The sequence below is a fragment of the Apteryx mantelli genome, chromosome 3 (assembly GCF_036417845.1).
Source record: "Apteryx mantelli isolate bAptMan1 chromosome 3, bAptMan1.hap1, whole genome shotgun sequence".
Classification (NCBI taxonomy): domain Eukaryota; kingdom Metazoa; phylum Chordata; class Aves; order Apterygiformes; family Apterygidae; genus Apteryx; species Apteryx mantelli.
In genome coordinates this window covers 118,794,225-118,819,314 of record NC_089980.1, presented here as the reverse complement: position 1 = coordinate 118,819,314, position 25,090 = coordinate 118,794,225, and the positions used below count along the sequence as shown (strand labels likewise).

General features: G+C 38.3%; 1 protein-coding gene across 1 annotated transcript in view; it reads left to right on the top strand.

The window, feature by feature from the left end:
* Window positions 1–25,090, top strand: part of MYT1L (myelin transcription factor 1 like) — a 130,808-nt gene that overhangs the window by 82,273 nt on the left and 23,445 nt on the right. Inside the window, exons 15-17 of the mRNA XM_067294830.1 lie at window positions 16,752–16,814; window positions 22,646–22,729; window positions 24,246–24,467. Coding sequence (XP_067150931.1) covers window positions 16,752–16,814; window positions 22,646–22,729; window positions 24,246–24,467 — 369 coding nt within the window. The remainder of the gene's footprint in view (window positions 1–16,751; window positions 16,815–22,645; window positions 22,730–24,245; window positions 24,468–25,090) is intronic.

Below are 25,090 nucleotides of genomic sequence, written 5' to 3'. Positions count from 1 at the left end.
TGGAATTTACATTTGCTCATCTGCATGTAAAAACTGCTCTTCTACCCTAACACACACAGAACTTCCACTGCTTCAAAGTCTGCTGAATGGTTTCTCTCCTTCTACAGATAACGACAGTGTGCTCTTTCAGCACGGGCTCATTCGGTGTACACTATGTGAAACAACCTTACAATTTGAGGGGTATTTTTACACTGGCCATCATTAATTATTTTTATATGCTTGACTGTGCTTACACTGCATGCAGCTCCAGCAGTATTTGTTTTCTATAATAAAAAAGAGGCAGCGAAGGACTGCAGAATAAGCACATTACTATTGTTATTTATTTTTTGGACTGTGGTAAACAGGAAAAAAAGGCAGAGCCTTGAAAAATTTTAAATATAAATAAATTATATTTAAGATGCATTTTCCAGAATTATACTACTTACATCGTTTTATTAAAAAGATCAGCTGTAAAGTAGTCAATCAGAGTGATATTTAAATCGTCGTCTTCAGGATTCAGAGCTAACACCACACAGAGATGAATTTTCAGGCTGCAGATTAATGGGGACATCATTGTAAAAGCATATGATCAGCTTAAAAGAATTATAAACACAATTATTCAAAAGAGACTAGATACTGGAGCACTTTTATTCGGTATTAAGTAGGAAAGGAATCAAATCATACAGATGAGGTTTATAAGAAGACCAAGCTGTGGTCTTTCTTCTTTTACAGGTAGAGAACTATTTTTTAAAATAGGCTAAGTATATGAAAATCACAACTTATTCGTTTTGCCTGCTAAACTATGAGCTTAGGAATTTATTTATTTTTGCTCTCCTATGAACTGATATCTAAAAGAACTAAAACAATGCAGTGTTAAATGCAGTCCACTGAATACTGAATTCAGAGTTTAACAGGTAAACAACAAATAACTCATTTCAACCACATCATCCAAATCTATAATGCAGATATGAACATATAATAGATATAAAAATTTAAGAACTTTCTTGTTTATTTGTTGCAAAAAAATTATGTATTTTTCTTTTAAATACTTGGCATATTTATTAAAAAGGACTGAATTCAATATCTGCTGTTTTAACTACTGAGCATTTTGCAAATAAGTTTTAATTTAAAAACTGTAAACGTTTGGTACACTGGACACTGTGGAAATACATTTCTGTTTTTTTTTTCATCTTGAAAAAGAATTCTAAATAAATTATGAAAAAATAGGGGAATCATAAAAACTGATATTAAAAGAAATGAATAATAAAAACTATGATAGATTATAGGTTTCTCCTCAAGGCTTCTCCAGGAACCATTGTAGGTGGTGATTTGTTTTCCTCTGATGCACTAATCAAGGAACATCTGTCAGGAAAGCGTAAGTATGTTCCATAAGTATAGGTATAATGGAAGAGGGATGGTAGTCTTGGTTTTGAGTAGCACCTTCTGTGACTTAAGTGTGAAGGATCTGAAAGAACAGAATTACTAAGATTTTTTTCTTTTTTTTAAGCCATCTAAGATTTAATTCTCTAAACTCTCATTCACAAAAAAGGGCCTTCAATGGTTCGAAGTCTTTTCTGAGGCCCAATGCAAAGCCCTCCTAAGTCAATGGAAAACCTCTCATTGTCTTTTAATTGGCTTCAGATCTGAGATCATGTTCTGTAGCTGTCAAGAGCTTGCCCTGAGTGGCATTTTCTAATGAAATGGAAACAATATAAGGCCAAATTCCATGCATATACCCAAATGCAGATTTTGCACTCTATACACTTGACAAAAGCAGTTTCAGGTGATAATTTCTGTCTAGCAAAAGTGACTGTCATGAACAGGGTCCTTTTGAACCATTACTTGTTTTAGAAAAAAACGAACAACATTTTAAGGTATTTGCTAGTGAAATATTGGTAAGGAAGTTCTTTAACTCTAAAAAACTCTAGTTTGACTTCTATTTGGTACAATAAGCACCTACAAATTAAAAATGAATATCATTTAATGCACATTAGAGAGATAATTGTATACCACTTTGTATGCAAAATGTATATCCAGAAAACAATATTTTAACCATAGTTAGCCTGATTTTAATTCTGTTTTTACAAATTTTGGTATTAACTCTACTGAAACCAAAGAAATTGCTATTGATTTACAATGTTAAACACTGTTTACACATGGTGTACATGTGTAATCACACAGTTTACAAATAAATTCATCAGGATCGCACATCTCCAACTTTTGCAAAAATTCTTTTGAATGTTATTGTACCACAGACCAAATGTGCATACAAATCTCTGTATAATCAAGAATGATCTCAAAAGTAGTTTTATTCTGTCTTAAAGCTTAAAAGCTGTTGTTTTATGATAGTAGAAATGTCTTTAAGAAAATTTTTTTGTCTGTTCACGTCGATGAAAATACTTACCATTCAAGTAAAGTAAATGTAATGAATAAGATACTTAGCCAAAGTATTTTGTTTTTTTTTTTTTTCCTCCCTGAGACCAGAAACGTTCATAAATTTCTCTTGGCATAAGGATGGAAATATGGCACTGCCAATGGATTAAATTCTGTGCAAGAGATACAGTCCAAAGCAGTGAATACTGGGAACTGGCAACCTATGGGAGGCATTTCTGTAAGATGTAGTTTACTGACTAACCTTTTCCACGGTCTTTCATTTGACTTTCCTGAGATGCTGTCTTCCTCTTGAAATTAGTGAATTTCTTATGGCTATAGGGGTGCTAAGACGGGAATTCTGCCCATCCCTTATTCATGTCAGGAGGCTAATAAGATGCCATTTATCTTCCATGTAGTATATAGCTGAGGATCACACCTCTGAACTAAACAAAACAGAAGTTTTATGTTTCAGCTGTGTTCCTGCCTAATGTATTATTCTCCCTAGTCCTTGCCAGGGCAGTGGTTTACTAGCAGGGATGTTTGTGGAGATAGTGATTTATAAAAACCACGTTGTCAGAGTTTGAATATGAGTTGTAAATATTCGCCCTGAAAATACAATGTTACCATTCCTCTTGCCAACCTGGAAAGAGAAAAGCATTAGTCAATGTTTACACGAGGTCGATATCAAAACTAACCAAGTGAATTAGAAATCAGAGTAAAGAGCAGTAAATAGATGCTCAGGGATGTTTGGCTATAAGCACATGAGAAAAACAAGTGATTTTGGAAAAGAAACACATTTTTTAAAAAAATGAGAAGGAAACCTCTTTCTTGTAAACAGCATATAAGGCAGAGCTGTTAGCCTGTCACTCAAGGCTGCTTTCCTAATTCTGCAGTGCGTGAGAGCTCTGAGCCCTAAGGTATAATAGAGCATGAGCACTTTCTCTCTCCGCCTGCATTCCCAGCCGTGAGCAAAGCGTTTCTGGTAGCGAGAGCTGTTTTCCACGCTGCGGTCTGCAGTTTCAGAGCACCATTTTGCTGCACAGCCATTTATCCCTGTTTGTAACCTCTGACCTCTCCAGCATGCTGCATAGCTGTTTAGGGAATTACTCCTGCAGCTATTAGATTGCAAAATTAAAGTGGTTCTTTCACGAAGTGTTTGCAGTATAGACCAAACTTGCAATGCCTAATCTTATGGGAGTTACAGAAGGGAAAATGTACAAAAGCATGGGCTTCTTGCCTTTGTTAACCTTAAGCAGAAAGTAAGGAGGGCCAAAGTAAGAAAAAGACGCTAGAGGATATTGCATGACAATAAAAAGCACAATTCATTTTCAAGTGCTATAGTTAATGATACCTTGGAACATTCTTATGAAATTGGTATTATTACTTAAGTGCTGTTCAAATACAGTCTTGGATTCCAGCACAAGAAGGAATAGTTTGGTTTGGAACGGTTTTAATGGTCTTATCAGAGGTTCCTGCCCTCCCTGAAGGGATGTCTCCTTTGTTCACATAATGTGCAAACTGCCTAATACAGTCTGACAGGTTAAAGTAAAATGGCACCAATTTCAGGTTATTGAATGCCATACTAAAAACTTCATTGTTTCTCTTACTGCTACCCAGACAGCTGCAATATCCTTTCAGGAGGGACAAGAAACTCTGAAACAGAGGCAGATGGATGTGTGGAGTAGGAACTGGGAGTATTATCTGTCCTGCTTATTGATCAGAAAACTTGGTGTGATTCACTTTATTTACCTTACTGAGAATTATTCAGCATTCATTAGCTCTCTAAACTGGACTCTGCAGTCATGATTTTCAATGGAGTTGTTGAAAGTTTTAAACAAAAAAATTGGTTGATAGTTGAACTTGAACCTTCAAGAAGTGATTGAAATCAAGGAGAATGACAGGGCTAGATCTTTCTGGAAATCAGCCTGTCAAGAAAGGTTGCATCTGTATCTGTGCCACTAGTAAGAGACCAAGTAAAGAAAACAGTGTGCTCCTTGATACAGCTTTCCAGACCTAATACAGAATTATAAAATCATGTAGGAAGGGACCTCTAGAAGTTATCTAGTCCCAACTCCTGCTCAAACCAAATTCAGTTAGAGAAGGTTGCTCAGGACCTTTTCCAGTTGAGTTTTGAATAACTCCAGGGTTGGAGATCTCACAATCTGTTCCAGCGTTGATCAGTCTGATGGTTAAAAAAAAAAGTTCCTTACAAGGAGTTGGCCTTTCCCATGTTGAACCTTATCCCCATTGCTGCTCATCCTTCAACTGTGCACCTCTGAGAAGATTGTGGCTAGGCCTTCTCCACACCATCCCACTAGATACCATTTGCAGACAGCAATAAGATTGTTTCTTACACTTCTCTTCTTAAGAATGAACAAACCCAGTTCTCTTAGCCTTGTATAACAAAGTGCTCCAGCCTTATAACCATCCTGCAGCATCTTGCAGCAGTGTGAACTTACAGCTCCAAGTTTACAGTTCTCAGAGTGCTGGGAAAAGTACAAAAGACATTGCATCCTTCTAAGATATGTTACTTCTTTAGGGTGACTGATTTGTCTGCCCAATGTCAACCATCTGAGACTACCTCAAGGCAGTAAGATGGAGTACGTGTATGGGTGGGCATAGCTGTGGTCACGCCCAACCTGTCCTCTTTGCAGGGAGGTTCATGTCTGGATTCGCATTAAGAATTTTCTCCTCAGTATGTCGTTAAGTTTTGCTTAACATTGAAGGTCTGAGGCAAACTAGGGTTCAAGTAATGGATGAGGTCATACTCAGAAGTCAGTGTAGATGGAGCATTAGAATCTCAATCACACCAAAAATTAGAGCATGCCTGAGAAGTTGCTGAAAAATTAGTGTAAACTCACACAGTAAATCAGTAACAGAACTGGATTTCCCTTAGCTGTACTATTCATTAGAGTTCTCACTAGACCAGACTGCCTCTTGCAGTCTGATATAATTCACATTCAGTATTTTCACATTTCCTCACTTGTGCCTTTGACAAATGTTTGTAGGCCTAGGGGGGGAAGCTGTTTGTTTTCATAAAATGAAAACCAAAGGATTTTACTCCTTTGCTGTTGACTCTTCACCCCCAAAATAGAAAGCAGTATCTCTGCTTTAGCTGTCTGGGGAAGTGAAACCCTTGAGAGTTTGCTCCACTTTTGAAATGTTAACCTGTCCCTGTCATTGGATGGCACATCCTTTCAAGTAGAAACACATATATTCAGAAGAGATTTAAAATCTGTCCAGTTTGGTAACTTTATGGTACTGTACTTCTAAAGGCATTTCTCAAGGTTGCTGATGGATACAGCATAGTGACTGCATATGGAACAAAACATATCTCTTAGTCTTAAGATACAATTAGTCTCAAAAACACTTTTTACACCAAACTACTGTTGTATACCTTATCTTACCATACTGAATAAGCACTGAAAATTCTCTTTTTCATTGCTCTGTCGAAACAGGACACTAAGCAACAAGCTGTTAATAGAGTGAAGAGTATTCTGGCCCATAATATTTTCTGTCATTTGGATTTTTTTTTCAAACTTTCAAACTTTTGAGCTCTCAAGCTGCCCATGATATATTTCCCATATAACTCAAAGGTGTTTACAACCCTATGCTTTTACATAGGGTTTTTACATGCTTTTTACATATGCTTTTTTTACAACCCTATCCATTTATGGATTTGCCATCGGGCTAGACTGAGAGGACTCTCATTAGAGGCAGGGCTCCTAATTCTTGCTTATTTATACAGGGTTAGAAATACCCCAGCCTGTTTTGTAGGCTCAGTCTTACGTACTAATATTAGATGAACTATTATGAAAGAGGATGTGGAAAACAAACTTTGTTCATGCTCTTACCCTTTCCTTCTTTCACACTTAGCCTTTCCTTTCCCCCTTACATTTGATCCAACTGTCTCCATTCCTCTGATCTTCTAGAGTCCCTCTCTTGATGAAATATTTGCAAGTGCACAAACTGAACAGTTCTGTTCAAATCAAAAACAGGTATACAGAATAGCTAAGGAACAGCTAGTGCTGCGTTGCACCCATTCTCTTCCCAGCAACGTTAGTGGATTGTTATGGCCACAAACTATAAGGAAGTTGTTGTTTCCTCTGCTGTTAGCAGTCCTAATCTGGTAGTTTTTCTGAGCATTTCTTGTGGAGGTGCTGACTGTTTTGAATGTTCTAGATTTATAGGTATCAAAGTCACCCCAAACCTCCAGGAAAGTCTCAGCAAGTGACAGATTCAAGGTCATACTGCTGTGCCCACTGGAGCTTTTTGCAGTTGTTTCATCTGGGGGAAGATATGTGAAGTAAAAAGAGCAGAGCATGGACTGTAGGAAGAAGCACCAACATAGAGACAGCACTTCAAGATTTCTGCTGTTGATAATTTTATGGTATTCAGGCAATCATCAGGCTACTAACTAGACCATAATGTCTCTTATTACCAAAAAAAATCCCTGCTTTAAAGAATACATTTTTGAAGTATGCAGTATTTGACATTTTAATTTAATTTTGTATTAAAACCTCCATTGACATCATGAACAGAAAGGTTAGACCAGTTCTAAGACACTCTTAAGATGAAGAATGCCAAATGCTGTATCTGTGCCACTGTCTTCAAGCCCTTCTCTCTGGCCCGTCTTCACATACAGGGAGCAAGACAATTCAAGTCACTCCTCCTGGCAAACCCTGACAGGACCAATCTTGCTGTGCAGTGGCTGAGTGGCAAATATGCCTGAAAGGTTTAGTGATTCCCCTTCTAAAAGACTAACCAGGAATAGGACATTCTTCTTCAGGAATACATGTCCATTCTGAATTACTCAAGAAAAGCACATGTATTTCAAAATCATGCTTTCTCTTATTCTGAACAAACTTTCAAGCACAGGTTTGAAGCAATGCTGTTAGGAGGCAGAAAACTTGCTTTGCTCTCTCAGAGCTGTCTTCTGCTGCAATTTTCTCTATGCCTCAATCATTTTATGCTATTCCTTTGCGATAAAAATGAAGCTTTCTCAAAGCAATGAGGTGTTTGGAAATGAACATTTGAATTTGCATATGTTGGAACTGATTCATCCCTGGTGCCAGGAAATGCTCTCTGCTGAGGGGAGGGGATCTGCAGCTGGCCAGTGCTGCCTCCAAGACAGGCGATGCTGGCAGGAGAGAAAGCGTGGGCAAGGTGCCCAGGGAGAGAGCTGATTCACAGCTTCCCTCTGGCAGCTTCTGTGAATGGAGCACCCCCTGGGTAGTGCACAGAAGCTATTTCATATTAGGCACATACCATGCCTTTGGCAACTGGCACGTTAAGCAGTATATGCTGGTGCTAGATGTGAGAACAGTGGGCAGCACGTCATGGCACTTGCTGCTGGGAAGCTAGGAAGTCCTGACTGCTAGCAGAACAGGCAGCATGCAGAGGTGGTAACTGAAGGCAAAGACATGTTTTTTTCTAAACCAATATAATTAATTTAAAAGCATCATGTGTATCTGTGTTTGTGAGAGCACAGCAATATTTTGAATACCAGCATGCTGCATTTTAGTTTGCATGCTGGAAAATGGATTTTAACTTAATTAAAAAACATATCATGTTCTTTCTCACCCCCACACGCAGTTCAAGAAATACAGGAATGTGATACAGATAGCACCAGGAGCTAAGAACACAAAAAACTGTACATGCAAAAAAGTCAGAGAATTAATTAAATTTCACCTAAGGAGAAAAGCATGCAGTCAGGCATCCCCAGTTTAGAACCACTCAATTGCTGAGGCTTTCTGGAGGCAAGGAGAGATAGAGCAATCTCTCAAAAGAGATGGAAGAGACTGAAGTTACTCCAGGAAGCCTCTGAGCCAGAATTATTACAGTCTTATGACTGGACAAGCTCCATAGGCCTGGCATCATCCCCTTATGGACAGGAAGACTGCATTTCTTTCCAATCCCCAACTGGCACTTCTCCCAGTATCTTCTCAGAGGACTCAGTTCAATGCCCCATTTGGAGTGGTCCTCCAACTGGCTTCCCTGATCTCCCGCCCATACCTCCTGGGACTGTGCTGATTCCAATGCCAGTGAGCATCAGGCAAAATAAAAGAATTTTTTCCATATTCACTCATTTACATTCCACCACAATTTTTTTTTTTTGGGGGGGGGGAGGGCTATCTTTTTTTTTATTTCCTCAAATCATCTTCCTTTATGCCTTCCTGGCTTTTTTATTTTCCTATTACAGGCAATGAGGCCTGTGGTGTTAGTAGTATTCTGCTAAGGAGGAAATGTTAGTAGAATTTTACATATGAAAAAGTAGTATTTAGCACATTTCCTAAAACTACATTTGTGTGATTAAGTATCCTTCTAGTTGAGCTGAATACAGGGAATAATTAACACATGAATCTAAATTTAACTCCATTTTTATTTTCAGCTTACAATGCATCTTTATGAACCTTTGATATTTATAAGGGTCTGACTTATGTCTGACTACATGCTTTTGTAGGTATAGTTGTGAGCCCTAGAGCATAGGTTTTGCCTAGAACATGAAACCACAGACTGGGGATCCACTGAAATATGCATTATCTGCATACCTGTCCCACAGAACTTTTGCCATCTTTTGAACTAGTTCAAATGAGCTCTGAATGGCATTTTTGGAAGTGCCCAGGTCTGCTCCTTTGAAGCCAGCGATAAAGCTTGTAAGGACTTTAATAATTATTAGACAGGAGAGCATGAGATACTTCTGAACAAGACTCTGTGTCTTGGCAGTCAAGAAATTTTATGATAAGGTTTCACAACACAGTATTTTCTCCTCTGACACAAGGATGTAATGTGTACCCAGTTCTTTTAGCTAAGTGAGAGGGCCACAAGCGGTGCAGAGTAGGAAAGACAAAGTGAGCTGGGAGAAAAGAGGAGGAGAAGAAGAAGGGTGATGAAAGAAGAGATAATGGAAAGAAACAACAAAGAGGAGGGAAGAAGAAGGAACTGTCGACTTCAAGGTTGTTAGGGATCACAAAAGGAGGAGTGGATTAGGGAGGAACTGAAAATGAAGACATCAGCCAAAAGGGATAGAGAAAAAAAGATGTAAAAGAAAGAGAGAGAACAATTGAAAAGTGACAAGAAGGAAGGAAAAGTGACAAATGAGGAAAGAATATGTATGGAAAGCAAACCAGAGGACAAAAACAAATGGAGGCTTCTCCTCCACTATGGGAAAAGGGGAACAACGGATTGAAAATAAAGAGAAAGAGGCATCAGGAAAGAAATAGGACAGAGGAAAAAGACAATTAAAAAGTACATACAGGCAGACCTCAGAGATATTGCGGGTTTGGTTCCAGACCTCCACCATAAAGCGAATATCACAATAAAGCGAATCACATGAATTTTTTGGTTTTCTAGGGCATATAAAAGTTGTGTTTACACTATACTGTAGTCTATTAAGTGTGCAATAGCATTATGTCTAAAAAACAATGTACAAAATATGACACAGAGACATGAAGTGAGCACATGCTGTTGGAAAAATGGCACTGATAGACTTGCTCGACGCAGGATTGCCACAAACCTTCAACTTGTAAAAAAAACAATATCTGCAAAGTGCAATAAAGCAAAGCGCAATAAAATGAGGTATGCCTGTAGATGTACAGTTTCATTGAGGGAAACTAAGAAAAAACAAATCCATCCTAAAAAAACAACTTTTCATTGAAAAACCACAGATAGGATGTATTTCCTATGAGAATGTGGTAGAGGGTTTTTGTCTAGGCTTAGATGGCAGTATCAGTACTTTATGAATGCAGAAGTCCAATGAAATGGTACAAAAATAGACACAAAAGACAACAGTAAAAAAGAGGGAAAACATCTATCTTCCTACTGGAATTACAAAAAACAACAGCTTTTCTTCTGTGATTTCATGATGGAAAAGATCAGCAGCATTCCTGTGTCACATCTACTTAATTAGAGATTGACAGTTTACCGAGATATCTGGGACTGAAAATGAGATTTAGAGATTTACACTTCCAGATTGCTTTTACAGAAGTAGCTGGGACAGTAATGGCTAGAAGGTGTTACTCTGACTGTCCAGAATTGTAAAAGCAAAATGGGTTGCTGATTTCTGTCCAGTTCCTGCTAAATATGTGTCTTCATAACAATAACCACAGCCCTGACTGTTACAGAAACACCTGTGGATCAAAAGTCTCCCCTGAGGAAAACACAGCTCTGTTCATAATCTCTCCTCTCGCCCTGGAGTGTTACCTGCCAGTCAGTGGTGAGTGGCATAGGAAGGAACTAGAGGAAAACATGTTCTGGTGCTACCTCTGTTTTTCCTCTTCTGGAGTTAAATAGGGGACTTGTGTGTCAAGAGCTGTAAATGCGTCTTTTTTGACAAGTGCTCAAATTCATAGAGACATAGACATACAAGAAACTCATCATACCTTACAGTAAATTCCATTTTTTCATTTGACAAAGCTTCTTCTCCTGCCTCCCCTTTCTTGCCCCCTCCCCTTCTTTCCCTTTCCTCACACATTCAATTTAGGGAACTGCAGACAAAGTATCTCTAAGATTTTGCTTTTGTAACCTTTTGTTTCTGTATTACTCTGCTAGAAAAAACAATATTTTGTTTATGAATCTACATGTCATTTCAGAGGACATATGGCTTTATAGCTGCAAACAGAACAGTGAATAAGAAGCTCTTCTTTTAGCCCCAGTTTTCTTCTTCTGTGCAAAGTCATTTAGCCTCTCTATGCCCCAGTTTTCCTCTGCCAAAATCTTCCCTTCTTCAAAGCAGTATTGTGAGATTTTATCCATTAATGTTTGTAAAATACTTTCAGATCTTCAGATGAAAGACAGAAATGCAAAGCATTATTGTGTCTATCTTCCAGCCTTCCAACTTGTGAATTCCATTCCTGGTGTTTCAGTCCAATAAAACAGAATCTCAAATACATGAGAACCACCAGACAATAAGAAATTCTACATTCTACTATGAAAAAATCTCACAGGAAACAATTATGTTTCTCTAGCCTTTCTGAACCTTGAACAGAAAATCACATCTCTACTATAGAGATTGACAGCATGGTCAAAATAAAACTATGGGAAAGATATAATTTTCTATTAAATTCTAACTCTTTTGCAGTGTGGAACATTCTAAAGATCCAGTCTGAATTTTCGTACAACGTACTAGTTTATTCCTCCATTCAATTCAATATGATTTTTCTTTTGGGTTACTATCTACACCTGCTCTAAATACTCAGTTGGTAATTCATAGGATAATCTAGCATAATAGGATGTCTGATAGACTATGTTATTTATATGTGTGTTTATTTACTTATGGTAGTAACTTAAAGCTCAAGAGAAGATTGTGTCCACAGTGTGGTGGTTGCTAAGTGCTGTAAAACACACAAAAAAGATAACTTCGGTCTTCAGAGCTGATAAACCAGGCTACTAATAACATGTTATGAAAGATATTTTGTAGTTACCCATTGCAATTGAACCCAGTATAGTTTGGTAGGTCCTAGAAAGTATTACTATCTGATAGCTCTTGGCATGGCCAATGTGAAATAAATTAAAGGCTTAATTTCAGTTCCTTGGGAGCAAGTTTCCTCAGCCCAAAAATAAAATGTAGGGGAAGTGTGCCATAATCAGAATTGACAACACCCTTCATCTTTATTAGTGACTGTTTTTACTTCTTTATTTGTATGCAACTATTATTAATCCCTAAAGAACTTAGCTAAAGAAAGTACACAGCATACAAACCTGTCAATTCATGTGAAACTACAGCCTACCTCAACAACATGCCCTTTCCTTAGTGAAAACCAGGTCTTAATGATAAACAGGGCAGTGAGGCTGAAATGATCAGTCTGATGTGCAGAGAAAGACGTCTTGGCGTAGAGCATAGATGAAGAGGAAAGAGACAGTGGGAAGGGCAGCAGAGAGACAAGAAGTTATATCATTTACACTTGATAAAACTGTCTCTGATGATTAAGTTAAACATTATCACCCTACTTAGCGAAAAATGCAACTATGTGTTACAATGACCTGACTTGGTGTTTGTATGCTGTGCTGAATTTCGGCTTGTATAATTCTAGTTTCCAGGTTTCCATTTGGATTTATATATACAACATGGTCAAACCTTAAAGACAAGAGATTTGACTGAGGTGGAAGTAGAATTCACTGCATTCATGAATCTCTGACAAAGGGTCTCTGAGAGCCCAAGGCCGAGCCCAAGCATTGAGCTGTGATCAGGCTGTGTGTGCTGAGAAAATTTCCATGACCTCTGCCTAAAACAGCCTTTGTGGTAAACTCTCTGAAAGGGAAAAAAAAAATAGTATTGCAAAGTGTGTCCATTGTATTGCAGATTAATATGTCCTTGTTTTATTAGTATGTTTTAGAGATAATTTATTTTTTAAAATCACCTTAAAAGTAAGTCAATCAAAGCAATACACAATAATGAGGAGAAAACGACTCTGGTTTATGTCTTGGTACCCTTGTGTAACATCCTATTTAGACTCATGCTAGCTGAGCTATATGTTAGCTTAATACCTAAGGTACATGCTAGCTACATGTAAGCTAATCCAGGTCCTGCAGACATAGATAAAAGCCTGGGAATATAAGTTTAAATGTGTATCTTATTTATAATCTGCTACACTGATGTGACTTTTTTTTTCCTTTGCTGAGCTTACAGCAAGACATTTACTATTGACATTTGGAAAAACCCTCTCAGATCCCATTTGAGCACTGCATCCCTTTCCTCCCCAGCCCACAGGAATCTCCCTAAGTTCCCTCAAGCTGCTTGAAAGCCTTTTCTAATTGCTGCACACCTTCAGTCCTTTCCCCTGTGAAAAATGGGTGGCACGGCTTAAGTATATTTGTCTCCACTGGCGCTTGCCTGTTCTTCATTCCTGCTATTGAATCCAAACCCGATACTGAATCCAGCTGCCCCAGATGTTGCCTTCCCTGCTTTCTGGCATGTGCTCCTGTTCCCACAGAGGCTTCTCAGGGATGTTCTGTGAAGTGAAGAGGACACCAAGGAGGTGCTAACTGCATTCCCCTTCATTGACAAGCTCTTTTGCTGGATGCTCTGAATTCATATAGAGTGCTAGTGTCATATGTTCTGAACAGGGCTTCGAAGACCCTTTATCACTTCACTCTACAGTACTAAAGTATTTCCTTTGCTGAAATAAGTGTCTAATTTCAGAGTCTACAAATAAACTTGTGATCCTGCCCAATTACATTCACTTTAAGTAATTGAGGACATTGTGTATCACTTTTTCCACTTCCTCTGACATTCATTTTCAAAGGGGCTCACATCACCTGCCTCCTATAAGCACCTGTACTTATATTTTTCAGGCATTATTACCTGCATATACAATTGGTTGACTCAAAGGTCTGTAGGTAGCTGTTGATAGCCAAGTAGCAGGGTACATGGTAGTCATCTGTATGATAAGACATTCTGAAAATCTAGACCCACAATTTTAATGGTACAAGGACTTGTAGTTGTCTCATTATCTAGTCTAATTAAGATAACATAATTACTGTAATAACTTTATAGTTGAAACAGACTGTTGTATATCTGCATCCCAAATTTCACTGAGGTTATAAGCAGGTTCCATAGAATGGGAAGAGAAATAAATAGAAATGTTCTAGGGTTTTAAAATGTTCTTGTCAACTGCACTAACTCTCGTTTCAACTGTTACATTTAGGTCAATATAAGCTTATGAGACTTGAAGACAAATATAGTGCTGATCAAAATCTGAAAGGTCTTTCTAAAATCCTTGCCTTACATAAGAAAAACTGTTCTCATTTAATCAAAAGTATGATATTAAATGGATGTGAACTGTACAGAGCCCTTAGTGAAAACTCAAGTTCAGTATACAGCAGGATGATTTCTTCTTTGCCTTCAGTTGCTTACGATTTTTTTTTTTTAATGACACAGAAATAGGCCAGTTTTTAAATTGTGCAAGACTCTCCAAATGGTAGAGGTGTAATGGTCCCATTTTAAGATTGATTTCAGCTACACTGATGCATCTTTCAAATCCTGTTTGTTAAGACACTATTAGTCATGCCTGCCTATAGCAAAAGTCTTGGAGAAGATGAGAAAAAACATTGTACGGTTTTGATAATAGCTTATCCTTGAAAGGATTGTACTAGGAGTCTGTAGAGGAAAATGGTGGCTATGGTCTACACAGTCTTCAAATAACATGGGTTCATAAAAAAGGGAATCCTTGTAGCATCTCAGACAGACTGCAGAGGAACAAATTGATGTGTCTCTGATCTCTTTTATTCATTTAAATACAATGGCCATTTAGAGCCAAAAGTTTAATCAATTCCTTTAATTAATTCTCTTCCCATATCTTTTGGTACAACATCTTTAGAAGCTTCTACCAGGCCTCAGTGATAGAGCTGGTCTTGACTGAAATAGGAAATAAGCTTTGTAGAACACTGCAGATACCTAGGAGTAAAAAAGCACAACATGAAATGATAGAACTTCTCTCTGCAGTTCTCAAAACACTTGTCAAAAAAAGAGAACATCCAAATATTTAGATATGAAGTATTTAAAATAGAAGACTCTCTACATTAACCATTTAATATTTAACTTGAAGTAATATCCAACCTATATTCCAAAGTTTGTGCTAGCCATGTGCAGCCACAGCAAGGAATGAATAGTAAGGTCTATACAGACTGAGCTATGACTGAGGCCCTTATTTTTTACCTCATTGTATCAGAGGGAACTATGTAAAAATTAGACTTTTTAATCTTTCTACAAACAGCAAGAGTAGTGTGTGAAGCCAGATTTGTATATTGTTCTTAAGGTGTTAAGAATTACACCTTCTACACATTCAGCGTCTTATTATACTTGGTGCTGTGCAAAGATGTAGTAATGGATAGTCATTGTTGCAGACGTTTACCGTATAAATGAAGTAAACACATAAAGCAAGAGAAAAGGAGAATTATCTTTAAGAGTGTTGTTTAGATTCCACATCCAAAGCACATAGTATGCTTGTCATGTAGAAGAGAAACTTCCGTGATCTAGTGAATCCCAGAGGTTTTACCAACTTACATCCTGGAAGTACTACCATATTTTAATATTCTTTATGGAAAAAATGAACTGATCCAGATGAAGATCATATGAGAACTCCTTTTAACAAATTCCAGTTTAATTTATCTCTTTCAGGGTTGCATTAATCATGTTTGAGGTTTTGGCCCTGATGAGCTCCTCAGAAGTAGGTAATGCTTATTAGCTTTAAAGAGCTTAAGTTCAGCCTAATGGAACATGACAGCCCCATTGCACTGAATTCCAAGTTGCTTGAACTCCTGATTTTATGAAATTTTCAAGTTCTTTTAGAAGCCTCTGTGAAACCTGAGTTTACCTGTTTGTGAGCAAGAGCTTACCTTCCTTTGAAGAAAGCATACATATAACTAAAGGATGAAAGCCAAAATCTGCATGAAATCTGGACTTCAGATAGTCAGAGAATTCAGTGTTATGGAAATTTGATGTGTCAGAATGCAACATCTGAATTTGTGCACATGCTTTTTTGAACTGGAATGCTTTCCTGAAATGAAGCTTTAATGCATGGCTAAAATTCAGAACTAATGCTCAAGAAAGGTGAATTTTTGAGATACATATAGAATTTGTCTGTTCTATAAAATGAATATAAATTCATTCTTCTCTTTCCTTTTTGTGGTTTAGTGTAGTCATTCAAACACCAGCTAATGATTTTACTTAGCATTATAACTTAGTTCTTTCTGTAGTAATCACGATCATCTTCTCCATGTAGAAAAAAGCAACCTTTTTCTTCTATGACTCTAATGACATTCAACTATTAGAAACTCCACTGATGACTGTATCAATGACATCTCTGTCCGTTTGCTGTAGCTTGTTTGGATGTTTGGGAGTGTTAGGCTACCAGTTCTCTACAAAAGGCCAATGTTACTTGCCTGTCTGCACAGTTCCTTTTCCTCAGGCATTTCCTTCACTTCATGAAGAAGTGGAGGGGTACCTCCATGGTGCACCAACACCTCATGACACTGTGCAGGGGGATTAGAGCAATAGCCATCTTGGAAACAAAATGGTTCACTTGTAATGTTAGCTGTGTTTTTTAGATAAGAATATGCCATGGGGATATTTCATTTGCTGTCAACCCTACTCATTCCTGGTGGTGAGAGGACATCAGGCTGCTGCTGATTAGCCTTGCAAGTCTCCACTAATTTGCCGATACTAGAGCTAACCAAAAGTGTTTGAGCAGGCAGGTGTTGAGTAGCAAACAAAAACATCTTATGAATAAGAAAGTATGTTTGTCCCTGGTGTGGAATTAAGCTCTGATTTAGCAATGACTAGACATCCCCAGGGCTGGCACCTGTGGAAACAATGACTGAGTCAATGAATGTTTTTTAATTGACAGTTATATCTTACCTGTCGGTAACACCTCTCTATATCTTTTTCATTATTATTCTAGGTGTCCCACCCCTGGGTGTGATGGCTCTGGACATATTACTGGAAACTATGCTTCACATCGAAGGTATGTAGAGTGATGTTTTTGTTCTTTAAATCAAACAGTTGACAGGCTAAAAGGGACCTCAACAGATCTGTCTTCCCTCTCTCAGCACTGAGGCAAGACCAAGCTCTGTATGCAGATATTGGTCTAACTTGTTTCACATACCTCCAATGAAGAACATTCCTCAGTTTCAGCCTAACCCACTACTGAAATGGGTAGGAAGATTTTTGCTATTATCTAGCAAAATCTTTGTAGAAAATTTATGCAGTTTTTCCCCCTTCTCTGTTATCCCAAGGAAGCAATTCAACGATTATAAGCTTCAGTTACTTTACATCATGAATAGCTTATCTAGTCTCCTCTCGGCCTTACTTTTTCTAGACTAAAATCCAGTTCCTGAAACTTTTCTTCACAAATTATGTTTCCTGATTGTTCTTGTCAATCCTTTGCAGACTGTCTCCATATGTCTTAAAAAGCAAAACTGGACTTGGTTCTCCAGCTCCTCTCCCAGCTGAGGTCTTACCAGCTTTAAACAGAGTGAAAGAGTTACCTCTTTCATCAAATATACACCAGTCTTGTTAGTACATCTCAGAATAAAGCTTGGCTTGTTTTTCAGCTGCAGCACATTGTATGTTAAGCTAGAAGAATAGGAACAGAAATTTATGGATGAAAGCTGTTACATTGCCTGCTTAAACTATAATTGTGATCCTTAGCAAAAGCCAAAGAAAGATTCACACTTACTAATCAGGATATTGTTGGTAACCCAAAAATAAATTCCTGTGGTACTACTGTAGGGGTAGTGTTACAAATACTGAGTAATTAGCAATGCCCTTGTGACTATTTGAGAACTAAAAATCAGTAAAGAAGAGCTGCATTATATTGTTTAAATGGCTATCTATCCACTGTATAATGTAAGTTTAATAGGGTAGCCCACCTCTGTTTTGGTATTAAAGGTTCTTTACTCCCATGCATATTAATATTCTTGAGCCTGGATGTTTGTTTGCTTCATCAAGTCCCTGAAGGTTTACAACTGTCTTTAACCAGTCAATACACATATTCCCAGTTTAAGTGTATTCCCAGTAAGAGCCAGAAACAGTTTGAAGTCAAAACATAAAAAAAAGAGTAAACATTGAGAATCTGCTATGCCTTTACGTACTGTAAAAATTACAGATCACAATAGCAATTAAATTTTCTGTAAAGCACAATGAAACATCAAAGGTACAAATAACGTTAAAAAGGAGAAAATGTAAAGGTTTTAAAAGCACTTGCATGATATAGGTGATTAAATCACACTTTCAAGTGATTGAGGGTCACATTTACAACTACATTTAACTATACATGGATTTATCAGCTCACACTTCTACCACCACAGGGAGTCCCACACTATGCTTGGTGTAGATATGCCTGAACTTTGCTATTTCAGGAATATGTTCATGTATTTGGTCATCTATTTAATCAGAAACATATGACTGTGGCAGGAGAGTGAAGGTGCAGTACAATATAGTACAGAAGACAAAATGTACAAATAAAAAACCCCTAAAAGCTAGCAAGGTTAGCAGGGAAAAATCATTTCATGTCTGCTCTGTTTTTAAACTCTTTCTCTGGGCATTGTATACTGACCACTGTAGGACTGGGCCGTGAGCTGGATGGTATTATCTAGTTTTATCTGTAAATTTTTGTATTACAGAATCACAGAGTAGTTGAGGTTGGAAGGGAGCTTCAGAGATCGTCTAGTCCAACTCCCTTGCTCAAGCAGGGTCACCTAGAGCACCTTGCCCAGGATTATGTCCAGGCAGCTTTGGAATATCTCCAAGGATGGAGACTCCACAACCTCTCTGGGCAACCTGTGCCAGTGCTCTGTCACCCTCACAGTGAAGAAGCTTTATTCTTATGTTCAGACAGAATTTCCTGTATTTCAGTTTCTGCCCATTCCCCTTGTCCTGTCACTTGGACACCACTGAAAAAAGTCTGGCCCCATCCTCTTGACACCCTCCCTTCAGATATTTGTACACATTGGTAAAATCCCCCCTCAGCCTTCTCTTCCCCAGGCTGAACAGTCCCAGCTCTCTCAGCCTTTCCTCATCTGAGAGACGCTCCAGGCACTTCATCATCTTAGTGGTCTTTTGCTGGACTCGCTCCAGTAGCTCCATGTGTCTCTTGTATTGGGGAGCCCAGAACTGGACACAGTACTCCAGATGTGGCCTCACCAGGGCTGAGTAGAGGGGAAGGATTACCTCCCTCAACCTGCTGGCGATGCTCTTCCTAATGCACCCCAGGATGCCATTGGCCTTCTTGGCCACAAGGGCACATTGCTGCCTCATGGTCAACTTGGTGTCCACCAGCACTCCCAGGTCCTTCTCAGCAGAGCTGCTTTCCAGCAGATCAGACCCCAACCTGTCCTTGTGCATGGGGTCATTCCTCCCCAGGTGCAGGACCCTGCACTTGCCTTTGTTGAACTTCAGGAGGTTCCTCTCCGCCCACCTCTCCAGCCTGGCCAGGTCTCTCTGAATGGCAGCACAGCCCTCTGGTGTATCAGCCACTCCTCCCAGTTTTGTATCGTCAGCAAACTTGCTGAGGGTGCACTCTGTCTCATCATCCCGGTCATTGATGAAGAAGTTGAACAGGATTGGACCCAGTATTGACCCTTGGGGTGCACCACTAGCTACAGGCCTCCAACTAGATTTGGCGCCACTGATCATAACCCTGTGAGCTCTACCATTCAGCCAGTTTTCAATCCACCTTGCTCTTATATTCTTATATTTTAACAGATGAGTGCTGGACCACATTTTTGTTTCTTTCAGCAGAATGCTTAGTATATATAAAGATATAAAAAGTAATACCACAGAATTAACTGTTCTGGAATTTGTCCGGTCCATTGGGATTAACATAGCTAACCTTTCGAAAAATATCACTGTGTCCATATTGGCCTCACAGACTCCTGGGAATGTGCCTTCGCTTCTCTTCCCAAAGGCCTCTGGCTGCACCATGCCCTTTGCTCCCTGCAGACATGCTGATGCGAAGCCAGGGAAGGAATAGCACCTCCTCTGTTTAAAATCCCTGATCTTCCCAGGAGGTTTTTCACATTTACACTGAGCTGGCCCAGCACTGCTTAGTTTATGATTTCTGCCAAGACCATTTTCTGAGCTGGTAAGGCTAGCAAAATGTGTGCTGTTTAAAAAGGCAGTAAACCTGTAGCCTAAATCTAGAACTGTTAAGTATGACAGACCCCCAGTATGTCTACAGTTAACTTTTAATTCCCACATTGAAAATTTGCATTGCTTTTCCTCTGTTTGTTAGCATTTTGGTTTATACTTGATACAATCACAACTCTTGCAGTTTCAGAAGCACAAGTGACAAACTTCTCTCTTAAATGGTTGCCAAAACGTCTAGGTATCATGTGCATTTAAAATGTCTGCTCAACAGCAAACATACGTGAAGCCAGATTTAGCCCTGCCTTAGCTCTATGCAGTTACATGATGCTGTTTAATGTATGCAAGAAGTTATATCAGCATATACCATAGTTGAATTTCCCTTGTGGTCATTTATCTTCATATATAAGGAATTAAACTGATATGAAAAAGAAAATATGTTTACTTTGTAGTAGCTTTTAGTTATTATAGGATAAAAAAATTAAAGCAAAGGCTAATCCTTGACATATGTTTTCTCTGTGAATCTGCTGTCAGAGGAAAAATGAATTAATCATAACCTCAGAAAGTGTCTGTTTGAAATGTCTGTTTAGAGAATCTGAAAGGTCTTAGAATTTGCTAATAAATCATAGTGCCAGAATAAAAAGATCTATTGCAAAAAGATGATGCACCAAAATACCAATAAGTAGGTGATAATTGAATTGATTTAATATGGAGAAAGCATTAAATCATTAGTCAAAACAGAAATTCTTCATTCGGATTTTGTTATGAAAATGCCATCATCTACAAACATACCCATTTGTACACCTACTAAAAGTATTGCTTTCTGAGGCATTCCTATTAACTATTTAGTTTTTGGTTGCAAAACCTGATTGTTCTCCTACAGCGGGTGGGAGTTTCACACATAACCGAGGGACACCTGTAACTCCAGTCCCCTCCCCTCTCTTTCACTTTCTGCAATCCAGGTTGTACAGGGCAATGGACCGATCTGTTCCCAAACTGCCTCCTTGCCCTGGAGCCTGCTTCCTCTTATTCAGATTCCTCAGACCTTTATCCTCCTGCCTCTGTCTTCATACAGATGATGAGTGTTATTTTCAAAGAAAACCATTTTTAAGTGGCATTGGTTTTCTGAGATTCAGTTTATGCACAAGAAAATATAGTACTTTGGTGTGCACTATGCAAGTTTGAATAAACAGCAGCTTTCTTTAAAAAATAAAATGATAGGCTATATTTATACTAGGAAAAATAAAATGGGGCCAGAGCACAGGCCCAAGCACCAGAGTGCAGTTGCACTGAAGTTGTTCAGCTGTGCAGATGTGAGCTTGCTGGTCTCACGTGAAGAGGATGGTTCAAAGACCTTTCTATTTACTGCTATAGATAGAGCTATAATGTCATCTCGTTAAAAGTTGCCAGATAGTATATCATGTGCCAATATCATGTGCCAACACAGCTCCTTTTTTAATTGATTTATTTATGACTTTACAGTATGTCATCTCTGTTTTTGTCTGTGGTCTATTTTTCATTTATTAGCACAGAATTCTATTTGTGATTGCATCTCCCTTTTATCTGCTTGTTCCTCATAGTCTTCTCTGGTCTTGACAAGACAAAGTAACTGAAAATGTTGCTGCCCACTGTTTTTGTCTCTTCTTCCTGATGACAGGACCTAGTATACAACGTTGAAGTACCTTTTGCCATGCTGAAAATAAAAATTTAATCTTCTATTTTGTGTTCTTTCTCGGAGCAATTTTTCTTTTGTAACAATATTTTGTCTCTCATCTCAGTACTTCTGAAGGTGTTGTTCTACTGCTGGATTTCTTTTTTTTATGTCCACATGTTAAGATGGAAATAACATTTAAAAGGAAGATTAAACATAATTTTTGCATACACATATTTGTGTCCTTGACAGAGATAGCAACTACTTAAAAAATCCCTTCTTATCTTTGGATATCTATTAAAGTCATTGTCAAGTCTACTAAATGGTTTCTATAATAAATTCATCATATGTAAGGGGAAAGCTGAGTTTATAAGATCCTGGAATAGATAGTTCTTTCCATCTTGTATAGTAAAAGCTACATTCTCAGCATCTGGTTAAATATAACATTGTTTAGCCTAAAATGTAACTTTGTCTATACCAAATCTTTTTGTCTGGGTGAATTCTGAATACTTAAACTCTTTCTCAGGAAGGCATTGTACAGCTATTAGCTGTTCCCTATTTTTATTCAACAGTTCTGTAGGATCCTTGTGTGACATTTTAGAAGGTTTGATAGTGGTTTTAATGTCCCCCCTAGAGAATCTTTAATGCTACCAAGGCTTCCAAAGAGTCCTTCTGTTTTTCTGCCTATTCTTCGTTCCCTCACAGACATATGCAGCACATACTGTCTCCCTGGCTCCTGCTCCTTTTAAAGCCCGTCGCTGCTGCTGCTGAGTCAGCTGGAGGGATTAATAGGCAGCGAGTTTTAGAGCTGCTTCCCTGGCTCCTCAGGGACTGCCTGTGTGTGCGGTCCTGTCCTGCTATCGCAAACTGAGATACTTGGATTCCCCCTTGTGGTTGTATATTGCCAGCTGTCTTTAAATCTTTAAATCACTTGAGCTTTAATTTTGGAAACCAGACAGGAATACCTAGCTGGCTAGTTTTTCCTATGGAAAGTGAGTTCCTTGTAAACTGTACCCAAGAATGAGAAATTGCATTTTAAAACTTTTTCTTTCACTCAGTCTTTCAGGCTGTCCACGAGCAAAGAAAAGTGGAATCAGGATAGCACAAAGCAAGGAAGACAAAGAAGATCAAGAGCCAATTAGGTGAGAACAAATCTTGTCAAACAGCCGTCGAGTGTTTTATAAGGTTATATATATATATATATATATATATATATATGTATTCAGCTTTTTATTAAGAAATGGACTTTATTGTGTTGTAGTTATCCAAGAGCAAAGATAAAGATGGTTTGTGTACAATCTTCTTTGAATCAACAAAATAGCATAGCTTAAGATGAAATACATAGTTCTCTAAATACTAAGGAATTCTGCACTGGCCACGTTGACTTCAGTGACTGAACAAATCAAGAATCTATGCTGATTTGTTCTAGCTAAGGATTTGATCCTGTGTAATTTAGGAACAATTATAGGTGTGTTTTTCATGTGAAATTCAAAAACTACTTAAATCCTTATCTCCTAAATACCCTACAAAGTGATTGCATATTATTGAGAAACCATACCCACTGAATAAAGTAGTTATGGGGATAAGGAATTAAATATCTATATGAGATTACAGCTAAGAATCAGACTGCTTAGACAGTTGTTTGCAAAAAGAGGAATAGATGCTTATCTACAAGCCTTTGCTGCTTCTCACAAGGTAGTCCGATATCAGTCACCACTGCAATCCGCAGATGTAGCGACTGCTCAGAACTTCTCAGAACTGGATCCTCAGCGTAGGGTTGCAGTAATTTAGTGTAGGACAAACGATGAAATTACCTGCCTTGTTTTGACATGTGGTGTGTGGTGGCATACTGAAAGAACATCATTTTTTTAAAAAAAATTCACTTTGAAGATACCAACATGTTCCTTCTAACCCCGATTATTTGGTTTTTAGAAGTGTGTATGGGGGAATTCCTCAGTAAGGATAAACATCAGATGAATATAGAACTGCTTTCATTGATCTCTCTAGGCTGTAGCAAATAGTTTGTTATAAACTCTGCTATTCAGAGAGTGGTTAAAGGTGCTCACCATTTTACACGTTTTGATGCAGTAGGTGCCATGGTTTCTTATCATCTCTGACAATCTATCTCCTGATATTTAATATGGCAACATCCTTTCAGTTTAGAAAAGGATCACTTTATACTCAGCTCTATTTATACCTGACATGTTCGTCTCCTTTAGATTCCATACACAGGCTTAAAATGCACCAAGGATTATCCTAAGTAGGATTTTATGCTTATAGAGTTCTTATGGGCAATTTCCCTACCGAATGGAGCTCAGTAGCCACCATTTCAATTCCTGTGTGATATTCACTGTAGTCAATACCTGCATTTCAAATATGTCTCACTCCTTCTGTTGCAATTGCACTGTAGCAACACCTGTGACTTCATCTATGGGTTAACGTCCTTATGGTTTATCAAAGAACAGGGATTTTTTTTTTTCATAGTAACACAGTTTTGTTTGTAACGTTACCCATTAAAGGGTATCTTGAATATTTTTAAGACCACAGTGCATGATTGTTCTTTTCTTTTCATGTCGGGTTTATTTTGACTTTGTTGTAGAGGCTACCAGGTATATGATGGCAAGACAATAAAGTTTATCTCATCTATCTGCTATCCAGATGTCCAGTTCCTGGTTGTGATGGTCAGGGTCATATAACTGGAAAATATGCATCCCATCGCAGTGCGTCAGGGTGTCCTCTAGCTGCCAAAAGGCAAAAGGATGGGTACCTAAATGGCTCACAGTTCTCTTGGAAGTCTGTGAAGACGGAAGGAATGTCATGTCCAACTCCAGGATGTGACGGCTCAGGACATGTCAGTGGTAGCTTTCTTACTCATCGTAGGTGAGTAACTATGGTTTATATTTTTCACTTAAGATTATTAATTTCAATTACATTAACATGATTTGAAATACAGCTTTTTTCTGCTGCCTTTGACTTTCGTTTTTTCGTTGACAAATAATCTTCCTACATATGTCTGTAGATAACTGGAGATCAAGTCTCATGGGTTTTTAGGTTCAAGCCCTCTCAGGTAGAGACCTGCATTTTGTACCTGTAATACACAGAAAATTGTAGGATATAAAGTGTTCATAACAGCAGCTGTAAATCTGCTACTGCGTTATTGAGTGACTGTGGACAAATTTCTTTAGGATACACTTTGTGACACTGTCGTGAAAGGAGCAATGCACTTCTCTCGTAAGAGGGAAGCAGCACTTATTGCGGTGAGACAGCGACTTAACAAAGTTCAATCGTAAATAAGAACGATTTAATGAGGTTCGATTGGCAAGGTTCACTCAGTTATTTACTGCATGAAGGACAGGGTCAGATGTGTGTGCAACGGAGACCCTCCCGTTGAGTCACGAGGTTCAGACTGGGACCCCCTTGCTTTCTAAACTCCTTTGGAGAGGAGCCTAGGTGGGGCTGGATCCACTCCTAGTCTCAGACTTGGTCAACGTTTTATGTCTAAG